Source organism: Heliangelus exortis, chromosome 1, assembly GCF_036169615.1.
Source record: "Heliangelus exortis chromosome 1, bHelExo1.hap1, whole genome shotgun sequence".
NCBI classification, from domain to species: Eukaryota; Metazoa; Chordata; class Aves; order Apodiformes; family Trochilidae; genus Heliangelus; species Heliangelus exortis.
Genome location: NC_092422.1, coordinates 119,173,018 through 119,191,122, shown reverse-complemented (window position 1 = coordinate 119,191,122; position 18,105 = coordinate 119,173,018). Strand labels below are relative to the sequence as shown.

Below are 18,105 nucleotides of genomic sequence, written 5' to 3'. Positions count from 1 at the left end.
TTTAAAATATCTGTAAAATATCCTACTTATCTGACGATAACAGATCAATAGGAGGAGCAGGAACACTATCCCCAAAGTAAAAATCAATTATATTTTAGTTGCATTCATAGCGAATCATTTAAAATCTTTAAGCCATTTATCAGATAGAAATAATTTGTGAGTCTTTCCTGATCAGTACAAATATGTTGAATCATCCAGAAATATTAATCAAACTGTTTGGATGAACACAGCTATGGAACACATGTGAAATGGTTCCTTGGACTAGGTACTCATGAGAAGGTGGCTGTTAAATTACAAGAGTGTTGTCTCTACCCCAGGTTCATCGACTTAAAACATTAAAGCAGAAGAACTTCCACTATCAGATGATAAGCAGTCATGAATGAATTGCATGCATCTGTTTATGTTGATCTGAATGCATAGGTCACATATATCACATCTGCATGACTCTTCCTAGTGGAGTACCCAAATTGTCACTGTCCCTAACGTGCTGATCTTCACAACACTCCTGTGAAAGTAAAGAAAGTAGGGTGCTTTGTGGATAGAGAACAAGAACCAGATCCCCCAAAACATTGAGGTTGTTGAGACTACAGCCATGGAGAATTTTAGAAGGTTGGTAAAACAGATTCAGGTGCAGCATAAAGCAGACCTGAACGATCAAAATACCTTTGATGTTGCCCCAGACCTTGCCCTATCACAAGAATTTTGTATCCAAGACAATTTAATGTGTCTTGATTTCCTAGGTCAAAAACTTCTTCCTGAATTGCCTAGTAATTACCTAGCTGTACCATTAATGACTGATAAACTGGAATGGAATGAATAAATAAATAAATAAATTACATTCTGCTATACAGCATGCTTGCAATAATAATGACTGTTTGTGGAACGTCTACTACAGTGATTTATTTCATCAGCCCCACTCTGAAGTCCAGGTCATGCCTAACTTTATCCACCAAGCTACAGAACATTTCTTGTTTATGCCACTGAAAAAGCCTGGAGTGAGCAGGGACACTGGGATCTGCTGAACATGCGTCAAGCACTATGAAGCCCAGAAAATTCCTGGAAGTTTTCATAATCTTTTCCAGGGGGAACACACGGTTCCTCTGCCCCCTCCGCCCCTTTCCTCCTGCCTACGAGGCCTGAGCTGTCGGGTGTTCGACAGGAGATGGCAGCCCTGCTCCACGGGGCAGCGGCCGTGTCTAGCAGAAGAAGCCCCAATTTATAAGAATTTGCAATAATCATTACACCGGATTATTTTTCTAAGACGTGCAATAACAGGGGAAGTTTTTAAATTCTTAGTTTTCCCTTCTGCTGTGTCAAATTATCTCTGCTACCTCCTTTCTCTCTTTCAAGGGGAAAAGGTACAGGTCATTCATACTCAGAGCTGGCCACTACCTGCTGATCTCAGTGTTTTTCCCTTGACCAGAGCTGGTATTGTCTAATTCTCCTGTTCCTTCCAGTCTGATCACATCCTTCTTGCTTTTCACTCTAAGCTGTTAGGTGCTAGAGCAGGTACTTTCCATGCTTTTTCACTGGCAAGACATTCAAAATATTTCAAGCTATAGTAATTACAGCTATAACTTCATTTTCCCAGGGATTGTTTCCTACTGGGTTAGCAAACACTTTATAATTATTTAACATGAATTCACAAACACACACACATATATTACACAGCTATAACTTCATTTTCCCAGGGACTGTTTCCTACTAAACTGGCTTCAGGTGAGCAGTTTCAGAGACAACATTTATCACTCTTGAAAAGGATCAGCCACTCAGTGCTCATCAGACAGCAGATTAAAACAAAACAGCAGATGCAGATCTGTTGACACTTTATCTAACCATACAAGCTGCGTATGAAAGCAATGACCAGGTGTCACTGACTGGAGACACTGCACTCCTGCCCTTATATCTGTTGTGACTGAAAGATGTTCTCTCCTCACAAACTATCCAAAAATGAAGACCGAGTCAATAAAGATCACAACTCCTTTGTGAGAAAGCAGAACCACATGCCATATAAATATAGCAAGCTTACTTATTTACAGCTCAAAACTGCTTCTTGTTGCTGCAATTTGCCATCATTCAGATGATTTTCATTCCATTAGTGGTGGTTGCAGCTCACTGTTGAGTCTGGACGTTGAATACACTCTGTGCCTTGTACTATAAAAGCCAGTAAGCACTTTGAAATATTTTATGCCTTCAGACTGAAAATAAAACATTAAATATTATTAAACATAAAGATCTGATACTTCCATGAAACACTTAAACAAATATTCTGGTAGCAACTGTTTTCCCCGTGCTTAAGAGCTATAGGGAGATGAATTGCTCACAAATGCAGAATAACATATATTGGGAAATAAATAAAATATTTCTGTTAATCGCCAAATTGTTTTAGGGTCTGTTCAGCTGTTATGTACAGCCATTGGTGTCAAGTTGACTGCATTGGAGCACCTGTTTCCTGCAGAGCACCCAAATATTTTGCATGGCAAGGGAAATAATACCATCAAAAGCAATTCTCTTTAGTTATGAATAACTAAGCATCTGCATCCAAAGATTCCCATACACTTTAACTAGATTATCAAGCTGCCTATGTGTCAAACAAACCATACTACTCCATCTGTGGATGGGGAAAATGATGCACAAAGTATTGAGGATATTGACCCTTCAGCTCACTTGTTCACCTCAACTAGACACAAAAAAGAGTAAGACCCAAGCAAGTATAAGACAGGTGATGTCAAAGGGAAAAGAGCAACCACTCTGCACTGATTACCTCTAGCCTGCACATGGAGTTATTTGGGCTGGAACCACATGAGGGGAACAACAGCATACCAACACCAGATGCTAATAAGGGATTGTCCACACTATGCTTAAGTTCCCCTCAAACATGTGGGACTTGAAAAAGACTATTTTTTAGAAACATTCCACTGGCTTGGCTGTTCTGATGCTCCTTTGTTTTCACAAACCCGTGAGTCACAACGATACCCATCCCCAGCAGGCCAGTCCAAACCCTTAGCTGGAACAAAGACATCTCAGACTTGTTATTCACATATGGGGTTTTGTCCTTTACTGCTGCTCTTCACCATACAAGGTGTTTTCCTTAATCTCCTCATAACAACACTTGTGTGCGTTTAAGCAACTTGAACTGAGACTGGGCCATGCAATCAGATTGGGAGGAATGACCAGCTTTTTGTAAAAAATAAGAAGCCGTAGAAAATAGAGCAGTGAGGCAGCAGCTCAGCATAGACAAAACAGAACCATTTTCTAGAGGAAAGAAAACAGCTACACAATTAGCTATTGTTTGCTGTCAGTGATTAATGCTTTGCCCTCACCAGGGCCAAAGTGTCTGAACTGACTCTGAGGCTGCTATAGATCCAGCATCAAGTGAAACTGGTGACCAGTCACGAGTGATGCAGGAGAGTCACCAGGAAAGGACTGTACCCTGGATGGACATCAAACAGAGCAGAATCACAAATTACTTCAGGGATACCTACAGTCATTTATTCATGATTCAGACTACAAAGTAGAAGTTTTCTGAGAAGAGAAACTTTGATATTCTGAAACCATGCTAAAGAAAATGAATCAACAAAACAAAACAAAACATAAAATTCAGCCTATGAAGGCACAAATGGAATAAGTACCCAGGGGCAGATACCAACAAAAGAAATATCCAAGAGAATCCAAAGTTATCAGTAGCTGAACAATAGCTCCAGGGAGTTCCCAGGAGACATACACTTAGATGACATCTTCCAGAAACACAGGGAAAATAATGGATATTTTTTATCCTTAATTCACAGAATTTTAGATAGTTGTATAAATACACCTAAGATAGCCTCATTTCACAACAGTGCACTGCAGAGCTCCCAGCAGTGCCCCTGGAACAGTGTGTGCAAACCTTGACCCCAGGTTCTATGTAAATATTTTTACCCCCTGCTTCTATGGCTACAGCATTGGCAATGCCTGGGGAATCCCTTTTAAAGTGAATCTCTGCCTACCTGAGCTGCAGAGACAGGAAGAGAGTATATTGTTTAGCCTCTTTGTGCACCACTTTGAGCTGGCAGCCCAGGATGGGAAAACTAGCCAGCCCCATTTCCAGTTCCTCCTTCTAGCACACGGACCCAGAATTAGGGGTCTGTCACATGCTCATGGGCTGACATTTTAATAAGAACTCCAAGTCAGATGATTAGCTGTTTGTTACTGCTGCTGCATGTATCATCTTCCTGCTTGCTGTTGTGCAAGTGACGTTATTGTTATTATTGAGCTGGAGGAGAAGGCTGGGAATTCAGTGCCTGATGGGGAGGAAGCCGGGAAGTGGGAGGAGCAAGGTTTGTGGTTGTATATCCAGGGCTGCATCATCGGGGTAGGAAGAGTTCAGTAAGGACATCTGTGGTCCTCACGTGGGGTTTGGTGGAAGAGGAAGGTCTGCTTTTGCAGGCCTTGCTAGGGCAACATGAATTTGAGATCACTCTATTAAAATTTTCAGAATGGGTTGGTGGCCTGGGTGAAACAGGCTAGAAAATTTACTCTCCTTTGTCCTTGAGGAAGAGGCATCTACATCACTAACGTCCTTCAATACAGTTTAGCACTTGCTGCACTGCAGAAGTTAGGAATCAGGGAGGCCAAACATAGTTATTATTTGCTATGAAACCAGAATTTTCCACAGGTCTAAACCCTGAGATTCCTTCAGTCTAGGCTAGTTGCTATAGCAGTGCACAAAAATAATGCCTTCCTTCTGACTCAGCCTTTGGAGATCCTCTGCCTGTAGTTCACATCATAGAGCAGGCAGAAACAAGCTGCTTCTACAAACCTTATGCACATGAACTAGTGAAGGCTCAGACAGACCAATCTCTGCCATTACCAATGAGGGCTGCTCTACCCTACAGAGATTTGGGTGTGCACCTCTTAGAGATGACCACAAGCTACACAGGAGGCCACGCTACACCATGTGAGTAGTAAAAGCTTGGACACTAAAGCACCTGCCAAAAGTGGATGTCATGATTCAGTTGAGAAAAAGCTCAGCCCAACATGCCTGTTTACCACTAATGATATTTGAAAGGCAGTTTAAAGTGACAGGCCCAGCTGTACACGCCTACCTTGTAAGTGTAGGTGAGATTTCTACCCTATGCCTACCTACAGTCCTGTGCCAGGTGAGAATATCTGTGACCTGCCAGCATGTGAGCATATCTGCAACTAAGAATATGTATTTCCTCCATATATCTCCTACATATGTGCAAGATGAGAAATCACAGTGCACCAGGGCTTGGAGTTGGACCATTGCCAAAAGGCCTCTGAGGTCAGGAAGCAGTGTGATGTTGAGTGCAAAGGTGGGTGATGAATAGTATATGAAACAGCTCTCTGTGAGGCAGACACACAAGCTGACACCCCAGATGTCCTGTGGGGACTTGTAATAGGTTCTTACCCCTGGTACTGCCATAAGTCCCAATCTGCAGGCAACTCAAATGTGCGTATCAATATATAGGGATAAAGCCACCAATACTGTAAGTGTCTTGAAGCAGCCTAAAGGATTTGTACGAGGACTTTTAGAAAAAGAACAAGGTTTTATGTTCCCCTGATCCTGATTTTATCATTAAGAAGCATCTGGTTTGCTCTTCCTTCAGGATTCAAGCTGACCCTTTGCTATACTCTGCCTTTTTTCTATTCTAACCACACTGTAGAAGCTCTGACAGCAAAACAGCAACAATGTCTTTTCCTACTCAGGGCTGAATGAGATACAGGAAAGGTATCCTCACCTCTGCCATTGCTGTGGCTTCGGAGAGAGTCCTTAAGCATCTGAGGCAGCTTGCTGTCCCATTCAGCCCCTACTAGTACAACCAGTAACTCCTTGGAAAAGTTTTGCTTCTCTGGAGGAGGCGAAGGGGGAAAAACAAAACAAACAAACAAAAAAAAAAGAAACAAAAATAAAAAGCAAACAAACAAACCCAAAACAAAACAAAAAAAAACCGTTCATTGTCCCCAGGGCAACAGAAATTAATAGTTGTGCTGATTTGAGCATGCTGATCCATTAATACCTCCCCTTTTGCTGGTCAGTAAATAATTGTGAGCCCAAGACCTCTTAAAGAAAATCAACAATATCCCAGGTATGTACCAGCTGAGTAACTGGGCTAGAATTGGCTGGCTATTTTGGCTTGTTTGTAGACAGTTCCCTTTAACTGTCTGCTATTTGCAGTGTGCATCAGGTCTGGCACATGATGTGCCACAGTTTCTGCCCTTTGTTTACGCGAGATGTTATAAACAGGGGAAATAATCCAGATTCGACAGGGACGGTCACGAAAAGTAACTGTTTTTTTGGTCTTGCACCTGACAGCCCCTTAAAGAAGGGCTCATCACCCCCTTTTTAGACAAGCAGAGGCAGTCAAGCCCCACACAAGGTACCCCTAGCCTCAGATCCCCGCCGAGTCCTGCTCCCACTCATGGAGCACCGCCCCACGCTGCTGGGGAGAGAGGGAGGAGCAACGCGGCCGTGCCCACAAGGCCCGGGTGCATTTCGTGCTTGCTCATGCAGTTATTTATAACCCCTGAGTCACTGGAGCCGGGGCTTGTGTTGCTCAATGTTGTGTTTATTTTGCTGCCTTACATTTTTTTTTCTTTTTTTTTTTTTTTTTTTTTTTTTGCGTTCTTATTTATTTACTTTCCAATAATAATAATAATAATAATTTAAAAATATCACTTTACAATAACGAAATACCGCCACCCAAGAAATGAAGTGAGAGAAAAAAAAATACTGCGCAGCGGAGGGGGAGGTGAGAAGCGAGGGTGGTGACACCGCCCCTCGCCACGTCCCCTCCCACCACGACTGGGCTTGAAGGTGGCACCCTCCTCCTTGCCCCCCGCCCCAAGACGAGAAGGAAGGGTCTGTGCCTCCTCCCCCACCACCACCCAACACACACGGGAGGCGTGGACCCGAGCCCCGCCCCGTGGGCTCCGTGACGGCGGGGGGGGTGGGGTAGTGGGGTAGTGGGGTGGGGGTGCCTCCCCGTGACGTCAGAGCTCCCAATTTTCCGGCGAGTGGCTGGTGCGCTCCCGCGGCGGGGGTCGGGGTTGCGGTGCGCTCGGTGTGCGGGGGCTGGCAGGGCCGTAGGGGAGGGAAGGAAGGAGGGAGCCGCAGCAGCAGCCGTCGGGAGGGAAGGTGACAGCCCGGCAGCATGAAGTTCCAGTACAAGGAAGACCACCCGTTCGAGTACAGGAAAAAAGAAGGGGAGAAAATCAGGAAGAAATACCCCGACAGAGTCCCTGTGAGTGGGGGAGGGAAGGGGGGCTAGGGGGGGGCGAGGGCGGCGGTCGCGGCCCGCCCGGCTTGCCTGTCGATCTGCTTTTGTTTCCCTTCTTGACGGCTGCTTCTGTCGTCTTTTTTTTTTTTTTTTTTTTCGTTTTTTTAAGGATAGAGGAATGAGCTTAGTAAAGGTGAATGTGATCTCGGTGTTCGGATGCTCGTTTCAGGGTGTTTTTTCTCTTTAGGGCAAAGCGATGGCTGTTTATTATCTAGGAAGGTCTGTATTGGTGGGTGGGTGTGGGGTGTAATTACCCCATTTTTTCTGGGAGCCGCAGTAAGTCGACAGCGAGAATGGTGCTAATCTTTTGCTGGCAGCCTACGTGCGTGGGGCTGGGGGGTGGGGAAGGAGCTTACCATTAGCTCTGTAGAAATGGAGGAGAACAATGAGTGGGTTAACCGTGTGCTCCTCATAGGAAACAAGGCCTGTGTCACCTGATACGTTGTTTTTATTTTGCTTTCTTTTGACCCGTCTTTTCGATACAGCCTGTTCTTTTCCTTTGCATGAGAGAAAAATGTTACCTCTCAGTCTTTCTGCCTTCCTGTTTACTGATCCTGAGGAGAAAATGTCACTTGAAAAACAAGGTCATCTACCTAAACTTTGCTTCCTTGTCCTTTGGTCCCTTTGGAGTGCCTGTGGGAAACTTCTGGCTTTATGACTGCTAATAATAATTGGAAAAAAGAAACGACAAATCAAATTAATTGTGAATTTTTTTTTTGTTCCTTTTTAATAAACGCTTTGCAGATGTTCTTTCTTTACATCCCCACTGGAGAGGTCTGTCCTAGATTTACTGCCCAGGGGTACTGCATGCAAGATAAGTTGGACTCCCCCATCAACCTAAGGCCATGGGGGAACAGTTACAGCACAGGTTTTCCCTGCAGGCTAACACCATTTTTTTATCATGGGAGTGGCCCTTAACTGGACCTGCAAAAGGTTTTGGAAGTCAATATTTGGCTGCATCTGTCCTCGGTGTTTTTGGAGCCCCTGGCATAGCACAGCAGGTTGAGCACATAGCGAGTCAGTGGGGAAGTGTGTGTGGTTCTGTGTTTTATCATGGGGACTGCAGAGGGCCCTGTAGGTCAGGAGTGAGACAATCTGTAAACTGAGGATTGGCTGATTGTACAGCAGATCACGATAGATACGTCTAGAAGAGCCATGTGAAGAGCCCTGGGAGAAATACTGTCTGGCAAGAGGTCAAGATCGAGGGGCATCAGCAGATGCTGATGGGGAAGGCCAGGATCAAAATCACAAGGTGTGCTGTAGTTAAGGATAAATGAAAATGACACAAGGCAAGGCCCAGATGCAAATTGTTTGGGGTAGCCTCTTGTCAGAGCTGCATATGGAGCAAATGAATGCAGCACACAAGTGTTCTTTACATCAGTTTTTATCTCTGCCCTTCCCAACAGCAGGATCCTTGAAGATGACATCCATTTGGCTGCCTACACTGCAGTGCCCTGATACATCTCAGCATTTTGCTGAGATTATACTCTTGGCACAGTCCCACATTACCACAGTCACCACCCAGCAAGAACAGACACACAAACAGCCTAAATCTGCCCTTTGTATTCTTTTGTAGGTTTGTGTGCAAGAAGGTTTTAGTGCTTAAGAAGAGATACCTGTGTTATCAGGCAAACCAGCTACAGTTGATAAGTCAGAGTAGCAGAATACCTCCATTCCTTCCCTGCTTCTTTGCAAGAGTGAGATCTCTCTGAAGCTCCGTGATGATCTGGTTTAAATCTTTCCTAGGGGCTTAGAAGCCCTAACACTCTCACCCCTTCCTCATGACTTCTTTGTCTTTGTTATCTAATGGCCAAGCTACAAGCCATCCTTTTGAGTCAGTGGTCACATCAGTGCTGCTAGCTACCAGTTCTGTGTGTCAATAGTTTTTTAAAGTGGAGGCAAGAAGAAAAGCTTTATCTCCACTGCAGTTTATTTGTTAGATCTTGCCTCATTGGATTTGTGAGTTAAAAAAAAAAATGTGCAAAGTGCAGTTGCTGTTCAGCCTGCACCTCTTCAGTGAGACTGTAGAACTGTCCTTCACAGTGTATATCAGCTGCATCTTGTATGGAAATGCATATCCTCCCACAAGCTGCCTGCAAGAGCTTGAATGCCTTATACTAAGTGCAGTGCTTGAAGTTCTTGAAGAAGCACAGACAACCATGCTTCTTCTTAACAAAACAAAACAATCAAAAAAAAACCCCTCGTACCTTAAAATGTACAGGGGTTTTGGCTGTTTTGACAGCACAGGGAATGTGGTGAATAAATGGAGCACAGGAAAGAGGTATCCAAGATAGCTTCTCTACAATGTGACATGTCTTCCAGATACTCACTTGAATACAGAAGGAGTCAAGTTGGCATGGCCCTTTGTCCAAGCTAAGTACACCAAGCTCATCATCATAACCTTTTTCTCTGACATAGCGTCTCACTGATGAGACATCACCATTTTCTTTCCAAAGAAGGCTTAGTCCACAGCAGTTTATCATTTTCTGTTAAACAACAGATACATTTCCTGAATTGTGTTGCCAAAGAGCTACATGAGCATAGGGCCCTTAGGTCCTCAGTGTCTCACATAGAGTATTCACAAACGTAGGGTCTAACAGGATTAAGATGTTGAGAAGGTTCAGAAAATTCAGCTTCTTGTTTAGATGGTCAAAATGGCTTCTACAGAACAGCAAGCCACAGAGATTGAATCATGTAATATATATTTTACCAGTCCAAAAATATGCAACACAAAAAAACCCAGCCAACCAGCAAAAACCCTGCCTGCAATTTTTTTCTGCACAAACCCAGTACTTCCATGGAAACATACCTCCAACCCCTGGAAAGGTTTCTGAGCCTGTTCATGGAGGGAGCTCAGTTCTCTTTGGAATACTTTCTGCTTCTGAAGTAAGCATTTTGCCTAACTTTGAATTAAAAAAAAAAAAACCTTTAGCAGATCTTTTTGTCTAACCTTAAATCTGCTGAGCTTCATATTTTTCTATGTTGTAATGAGATGAAAATACAATGAGGTTTAGTATTTTGTGTCAGAAGTATCTGGGTCCAGTTGCCCAGATGGTGCCCTGTTTTTTAATTATTAAACATTTATATGAATAAGGAAATGCTTGTAACTACATGAACTAAGGAAAGCAACCTTAAAGGATATGAATTGTAGAGTAGAAGATAACTACTAAACAATTAGGCATTGAAAACAAATTAAATTCCCCAATGAGTTGTAGTTTCTCTTTAATTCTTTGCTTCATTCTAGAGCACTTGGTAATGGTGAACGTAGAAATTAGGATGTAGCACTACTGGGAGTAGGACTGATTTTGTGCCAGGCAGTCCAAAACTGTAACCTGGAAACAGTTCAACTTACTTGTGATACTTCTTGTGTTCGTGTATTAGCCTTCTGGGACCTGCTTCACACAAAATTAACCTGCATTGGGACCATCAAGGTGACCTGATTTTATTTTTTTTTTCTCAATTATTATGGTTTATTTTTATGTCTGTTCCAGTCTTCAGTAGCCTGGGTTCCCCGTACAGCTATTGACTGTGTTTTAAGTCTTCTCACCTGTGTGTTCTTTAATAATGTGCATTTTTCTAAAGGCCTGGTAGCACCATCTCAGATTTTCTAGTGACACTTTTTGCTCATTAGTTTTATGATAATCATGGGTTGTTTCTTGGTTTCTCTCTCTCTCTCTCTCTCCAGGTAATTGTGGAAAAAGCACCAAAAGCCAGAGTACCTGACCTAGACAAAAGGAAGTATCTTGTGCCTTCTGACCTCACAGGTAACAAAGTATACCTCCTTTCTTCTTGCTTTTCAATGAGAAGGTCTTGGCAGTGCTTTTTACTCTATAACCAGCACTAAGAAAATCTACAGGCAGGCTCAACATCTTATCATTATCCCAGTTTCATGGCTCTCCTTGTTTATGTTTATTGCAACATGCAGAATTTTCTGAGATCTTCTGAGGCATCCCACTGACTTAGCTAACATGCATGTGTCACTGCTGACTTCTACCCATGATGAAAATTACTGAATTGTGTATCATAGGCAGTCACATAACCATCAGTCAATGATGACCTAGCTGCAGAGTTGCCAGGGGCTGAATGCTCGTTGCAGGAAGAGGCAAGTTCTTGAAATAGTCCCATCGTTTTCCACCCTTGTTGTTGGAGGCTCAGCTACAGAGTTCCTTTTCTGAGTGGTCATGGCCATTTTCTGTGTCATTACATATGTTTTCATTCGAGAACGTGAAAGGGTTAAAGAAACAGTATTTCTTTTTCTTGCATGTAGAATGGTTATGGAATACTTTCTTGTCCACCATAGCTCAAGCAAGTAGTCAGTAATTTGTCTTCAGGAATTTGTTTCAGGAGTGGTATGACCATTTGCACACTTACATTCTGTCAGGTGTCTTTAATGTGTAGGATTTAAAGGGTTAGCTACCTAGATGGCTTCCCACCAATCCCCCCAGCAGAGCATTCCATACCATGGCAGGTAGAGTGTGGATTTAGAAGGTACATGTCCTGAGGCATGTACTTGAGTAAGGTATGTACCTGCTAGCTCCAAGTGGATTAGCTGCTAATGTACTTAAACTTGTGAAATTACTGATTGCTTTCCTACATTGTTAATTTTCCTCTACATTTTATGTACAGCATGTGACTTCCACCACAAAAAAAAAAAAAAAAACCAAACCAAACACCATGGTTAGGGATTAAAAAAAAAATAAAATTCTGCATCTAAGGCATTCTCCTCTATTCCTCTGCAGTTGGCCAATTCTACTTCTTAATCCGAAAGCGGATCCACCTGAGGCCAGAGGATGCCCTGTTCTTCTTTGTCAATAATACCATCCCTCCCACCAGTGCTACCATGGGCCAGCTGTATGAGGTAAGCCTGGACAATCTCTTTCTCCTTTGTTGGTGTGTCTGGAAGGGTACATACCAGCACTGAAAGACAACTGAGCACTACACAGCTGTCAGTGGGCACAGGTTGGTCACAGATGCCTGAACGTGATCTGCCTTGGTCTGGGCTGTATCCCACCATGTGTTTAAGGAAGTTTCATCTTGTAGTTATAAAGAGGAGCCCAGGGAGCCTCATTTTGGTTTGATAGTTGAAATGTTTGTCATATAAAGCGGTGAATAGCTGCCCCAGCAGTGATCTGTTAGTTCTGCTGCTCTAACAAAATATTGAAATAAATCACTTTATTAATTTCAGAGGGAAGATTGTGTCAGGGGACAGGGGGGGAGGCAGAACATACACTCCAGTTTTCCTGTTGATACAAAAAAGGTTTCCTTTTAGCAAGTGTAACTGAGCAACCAACTGTCTATAAATACATTGTCAAAGAATACTTATTCTTTGTTCAAAATTACTATTTCATCACGTGTACTTTGTATGTGAGGATCTTGTAGGACACTGAAAATTGCAGCCTAGAATTTCTACTGAACTGTGTTATTTGATTGACCTTATGGGCATATTTTGTGCTCATCAGAGAAATGTTCCTCAACTATATAGCTATAATATCACTGATGGTTTGCAGCCTGGATTGATTTCTCCTTCTTCTGTGTTAGTGTATTTTAATAAGAGAGTTCCAGTATGGTGCTGTGAGCCTTATTTGATCTGACACTTTTTGACCATGACTGGACCATGTGTATGTGGACTGGTGAAGGTAATACAAGATTAGCACATGCAGGGAGTTTTCCAAATCTGGACATGGAGGAGGAAGGTATGGCTAACTCTCCAGAGCTGAGATCAGGACTCTCTTCCTGGCACTTCACAGACTTTTTGTGTCAGTGTAATCACTTAATATCTCACCTTTAATGCCCATATTTGAAGCAGGTACTTGCCAAATGTTCTGAAAAGTGACAAATATAACCACATTTACCAAATACTGATTTTTGACTTGTTAAAGCATTTGCAGTCTCTCCTCTGTATCTCAAGGCCATGCCATGTTGGGATTCTGCTGCACACCTTGCCACAGTCAGAGCTGTTTCTGTCACATGTTTGCAGCACACTCTTGCTGTGGCTCTTTGAGTAAATTCAGTGCCTGGAAAAGGGACATGCCTCAATTTATAGGCAGAACTGTGTCCAAAGAGAGGGAGTTGCTGCACACTGTCTTTTATATGAGGAAGTGAAGCTTTTGATGTAAAGCAGGAGAAACAGCTAGACAGGTTATGCCCTCTTGTTGCTACAAGGACCTCTTGGATGGGCTTTTTTACATATGGTAACTTACTGGGCTTTTGTTCATTACTTTCTCCCTTTCTCCCCTTGCAGGATAACCATGAGGAAGACTATTTTCTCTATGTGGCCTACAGTGATGAGAGTGTCTATGGCAAGTGAGCACCAGCCCCCCAGGCATGCAGGCGAGATGGACTGATAGAATGGACTGGGGGGGGGGTGTTGGAGAGGAGGAAGGAGAATGCCTCAGAAGAGGGGAAGAGAACTGGAAGTGAACCACATGCACAATGCCATCACCTTCCATGTATTAATTATAACCATTATTTTTTAAATTAAGGGGAGGGAGGGTAAGGGGACAGTGTATGAAAGGGTGAACTGAAAGGTTAACCTTTAGGTTAGCACAGGGTTGGTGGGGTCCTTCACAGGGGGATGGGAAGACTCCACTATTCATAGTTCTTCTCTTATCACAGCTGGGAGTAGTTAGCCCATGCTGGAGGCTGCTAGACAAGCCAGTGTGGTGGAGCCCTGGGAGACTGACTGGGCAGGATGGAAATTTTTGTGTAACCCTTTCATTGGATGAAAAAGGCATGCTATATATTGCACACTGACCTTGTTGCACCTTGCCCGCTGCACAGGCTGCACTCTTGTGAGCATTTAGTGAGCTGTGAAATGTGTCACTCTGCCCATACAAGGCTGTCCTGTGCTGACAGTCCTCACTCCAGCTGCTACCTGTGAAGTGTTCCAAGAGTATTGCGTTTCCCATCACTTCCATCTGTATTAGAAGGGCTAACTCTGAGGGCTGGAAACTCCTCAGCTGTGAGACATGAAGTTTGGGAAAAGAAGGAAGGAGGATTTTTTTTTTTCCTTTGCTTTAATTGCAAGTGCTGGACAGAAAAATTTGAGACAACTCTTCTGTTCTTTTCAGTGAAGTCAGCTGATAAACTCATAAGCATAGGGCTAGAAAGGACATCAAGAGAAGGACTAGCCCACTCCAGCTCTGAGACAGGACTGAGTATACCAAACAAGGCTGCTCATCTGACATGTTCATAGTGAATTTCACCAAGGCAGATCCTGGAGGCTGCCGAAATTGTCAGTTCAGTTGCTAACTAGCCTACAAGTGAGAGAGCTTTTCTTGCTATTTAACTTTAGTCTCCCTTGCTCCGCATTAGGCAACTAACTACCAGTGGTCTTGTTATTGGTGAACACAGGAAATTATCTGTCAGTGTCCTTGTACCAAACTTCTGCAGATTTGGCAACGGCAGAAGTACTGCAGGTTCAGCCTTCCCTTCCATGTCTCATCCCTGTACAGCCCTTGCACCGCATGCATGAGCGGAAGAAATCAGTTGCTCCCGTGTGTGTTTTGCTGGCTTTTGTGACTGGACAACAGTGCCACTCTTAGCTACAGGAGAAGTGCTTTAGGCTTGAAGGAGAAGGGGAATAGGTTCTCTGTAGATTTTTTTTTTTTTTAATCGATTTATTTTAAGTCAGTGTTGTTCTTAGGAAGGTGCCAGAGAGATGCTGTCCTGCGTAAGCCTTATGCTGTCATGCCAAAGCAGGTATTTTCCCAGTGGCACAAACAGATGTTCCCATAACTGGTAAAGGGATGAGATTTGGGAAGTTAACTTACTTTCAAGAAAATTCTGGGGTTTTATCCAAATCAGAGAACTGGACCTGAGTTACTGTAAACATTCCTACATTTAAGGGAGGGACCAAGAAGGAGGAAGAGACAAGAAGGATGGAGAAGCCAGGCAGATTGCAAAATATGTCGAAGGTGCTTGCTATATTTACATGATGTTAGATCCCAGTTCTCTGTATTCCTCAGGAATGAGAAATAAGCATGAGCGCTCATCTAATTGTGGGAGACAGGATATCAGGTTTCAGCCTTCTCTGACTGTTTTCAGGAAGCATGGTGGAAGCATGAAGTGGAAGTCACTGGCAGAACTGTGTGAAGGTCAGGGAAGGCAGTGTAGTGGGGCAAGAGGGTCACTGCCCATTTGGTATGGGAGGTAGCAGGTGAAGGAGAGAGAAGGGGACCTTGAACAAAGGATGCAGGCAGAGGAGTTGTAATGGGAAAACAGAAAATGGGGGAGCAAAGGATGAAATGAGTGGGTTAGTTTTCCCCAATTTTTCATCCTGAACTTCAGGTTTGCTGTTCCATCATGTGCTGGTCTGGAACAAATGCATTTGGATGAGTTTTATCTACTGCCAACTTAAATGACTTCAATTTCTGCCTGCAGTGCTCAGCAGTCCTCTCTTTTTGGCCCACTTTCCTTCAATCATTAGGCTCTTTTCACATCTTCTGGGTGCAAATCCGTATCAGTCTCTTGGTTTAGGAAGCTCTGGATGTTCTGAAGTGGAGAACAGACCCAGGAGGCTTTCTAGGGTAAAAGACATGATGCAGGCAGATGGTGTGCATCTCTCTGCCACTGTCCCACTTGCTCACTCACGTGCTGCCAAGCACATGGTTGCGTGTTGTCTCAAATGAGCCAGTACTTAGGTATACTCAGGGGAGAAAGAATTGGCATCTGGGCTGCTTGGTTTTGTGTTCAGACCTCCTCTCCCCTCCTGCTGCTGGGTTTATAAGTGTGGGACTAATCTCAGCCATTTGTTACACGTAGAGTTTACAATTTAATTTAGTTGTTCTACAGTTCTTTTAATGGGATTGTGGCATTTACTTCTGTTTTTTGCGCTAGTCTGTTATCGTACGAGGTAACGCTGGTTATTCTTTTTTGTGTTGGTTACCTGCAGGTTCTTGTAAAGTTCATACTACTTGAGCTAAATCAACCAATAAATAAAGATGCATTTGAAATCACAGATGTGGTCCAAAATAAGTGACTGTAGCATTTCTTCCCACACGTGTGCTTGTAAACAAAGGGGCAGCTTTGTCAGAACTGTTTTTTCCCAGAACCCTGATTTCCTCTGTCCTGATTACCAGGCTGAAGTCATGTCTCTCCTTTATTTTGTTATGTTGTCACACACACTTGGCTATGTCTTGCCATGTCACCAACATGAACTTTTAACTAGACCTGCATGACAGGAGAAAGTTTTAAGGAGATTGATGGATGCATTGAGGCACTCTATGCCACTTTAAGGGCCTGAACAGTTCTAGCCAGCCCACCTCATCACCATGATGAGCCTGATGCTCATGGCTGGGCCTGGCCAGTATTCCTGGGACTGGCCCACTCCCCACATTGGATGCTGTAGGTTGGGTCCCAGCTTGTCCTGATGGCCATGCCCCTCAGGGAGCCACCAGGGAGCCACCAGCCCTCACTGTCTCATGACAGCTCAGATCGAGGTGGGACTCCCAGCCATGGGCAGTGGGTGCCTCAGGGCCTTCCAAAGATAGCAAAAGCAGGTATTAGGAAATCTGGGACTCACTGAAAAATAAGCATGCTGTGGCAGATCTAAACTGTTTTTCTTTGTGGATATTTGTGTCCTGAGAGGCAAGGAGCCTGCTGGGAGCTGGCAAGACTGCTTGTTCAGCGCCACAAGTCCGTGCCATGCATCTGTGGCACCTCAGGAGGAAAGGGATGTGTGCTCTCACCTGCTAGTGCTGAGGGATGGGCAGTAATTTATCCTGCACTTTGCAAGGTCAGAGCCTGCCCACAGCAGCAGTTTTGGTGCTTAAATCCACTTCTGTGACTCAAACAAGCTTCTCCCATGTAGCAGAAGGGTGCTGTGACTCCAACCAGATGGGCAGAGACCAGCTGAAAGTTTACACTGAAGTTACACTGAAAGTTTACACTTTCAGCTGGGTTAATTTGAATTTCAGCTTCAAACACGGCATGCGTTTTGCTGTCTAGGTAGTGGTATTTTCTACTGTCTCAAGTTGACAACTGCTGTGGAGTTGTATCCATACCCAAGCAGGCCTCTTCCACTCCCCCTCTTACCCTTTTCCTAGGAAAATGGTGCAGGAGTGATGTTTATACACCTTGTACCCTCCATGCTGCTTTGCATCTTTGTGCCATGACAGAGAGCACGCGTGCCCATTTGCTGAATGTCATTTGCCTGGTCCATAAGGGAAATGCTGGCCTGTGCTCAAAGGCTGTCTCCTTTATTCTGTGGGAAATGGAAATGGGATTGGAGCAAGGCCTATGGGAAAACTATGGGCTCAGCTGTTAAGAGAGGTTAAATAAGTAATACTCTGCCTTGGTCACTATCACTGCACCTGGGATCCTCTCTCCAGTCTTCCTGATTTTTGCTGTGGAGGAAAACATTGTCCTGGAACAGAGACTATCTAAGGAAAGAAATGGCCTGGGGCCTTAGGGCCTGACATCAGCTTGAAGGTTATCTGCACTAACATAAAAGGTTCCAAATTATGCTGAAAACTGTTGTTTTCACTCCTGTAAAGCAGTCATGTCCGAGATGAAAGAAACACTGATTCAACAGAAATAAAGCTACCAGAAGGAGATCTCATTCCTGTCACTCAGTCTCAGACAAACATTCCCCCAAGATGAGGCACAGAGTGACTAGCCAGCTCATTGCTGGCAGGACAGTCACAGAACTGACCCAGACAGAGTATGACCGACCACAAAAGCCCCAGCTTGCACTGCCAATCCTTAGGAGGATGTTGTAAGTCCCATGGTATTTGCATCCCCTGCAGGTTTTCCAAAGCTCAGCTCGTGCCTGGATGCACGTGTTACAGGAACTGGGTAATGATCTCCTGGAAAACTGGATGTT

At 43.9% G+C, this 18,105-nt stretch overlaps 1 protein-coding gene across 1 annotated transcript; it reads left to right on the top strand.

Annotated features, from left to right (window-relative positions):
• Positions 1-6,792: 6,792 nt before the first annotated feature.
• GABARAPL1 (GABA type A receptor associated protein like 1) lies at positions 6,793-16,239 on the top strand. Its single transcript, XM_071761875.1, has 4 exons — positions 6,793-7,244; positions 10,966-11,044; positions 12,020-12,138; positions 13,522-16,239. The coding sequence occupies exons 1-4, from the start codon at positions 7,155-7,157 to the stop codon at positions 13,585-13,587; spliced, it is 354 nt and encodes a 117-aa protein (XP_071617976.1). The 5' UTR covers positions 6,793-7,154; the 3' UTR covers positions 13,588-16,239.
• Positions 16,240-18,105: the final 1,866 nt, after the last annotated feature.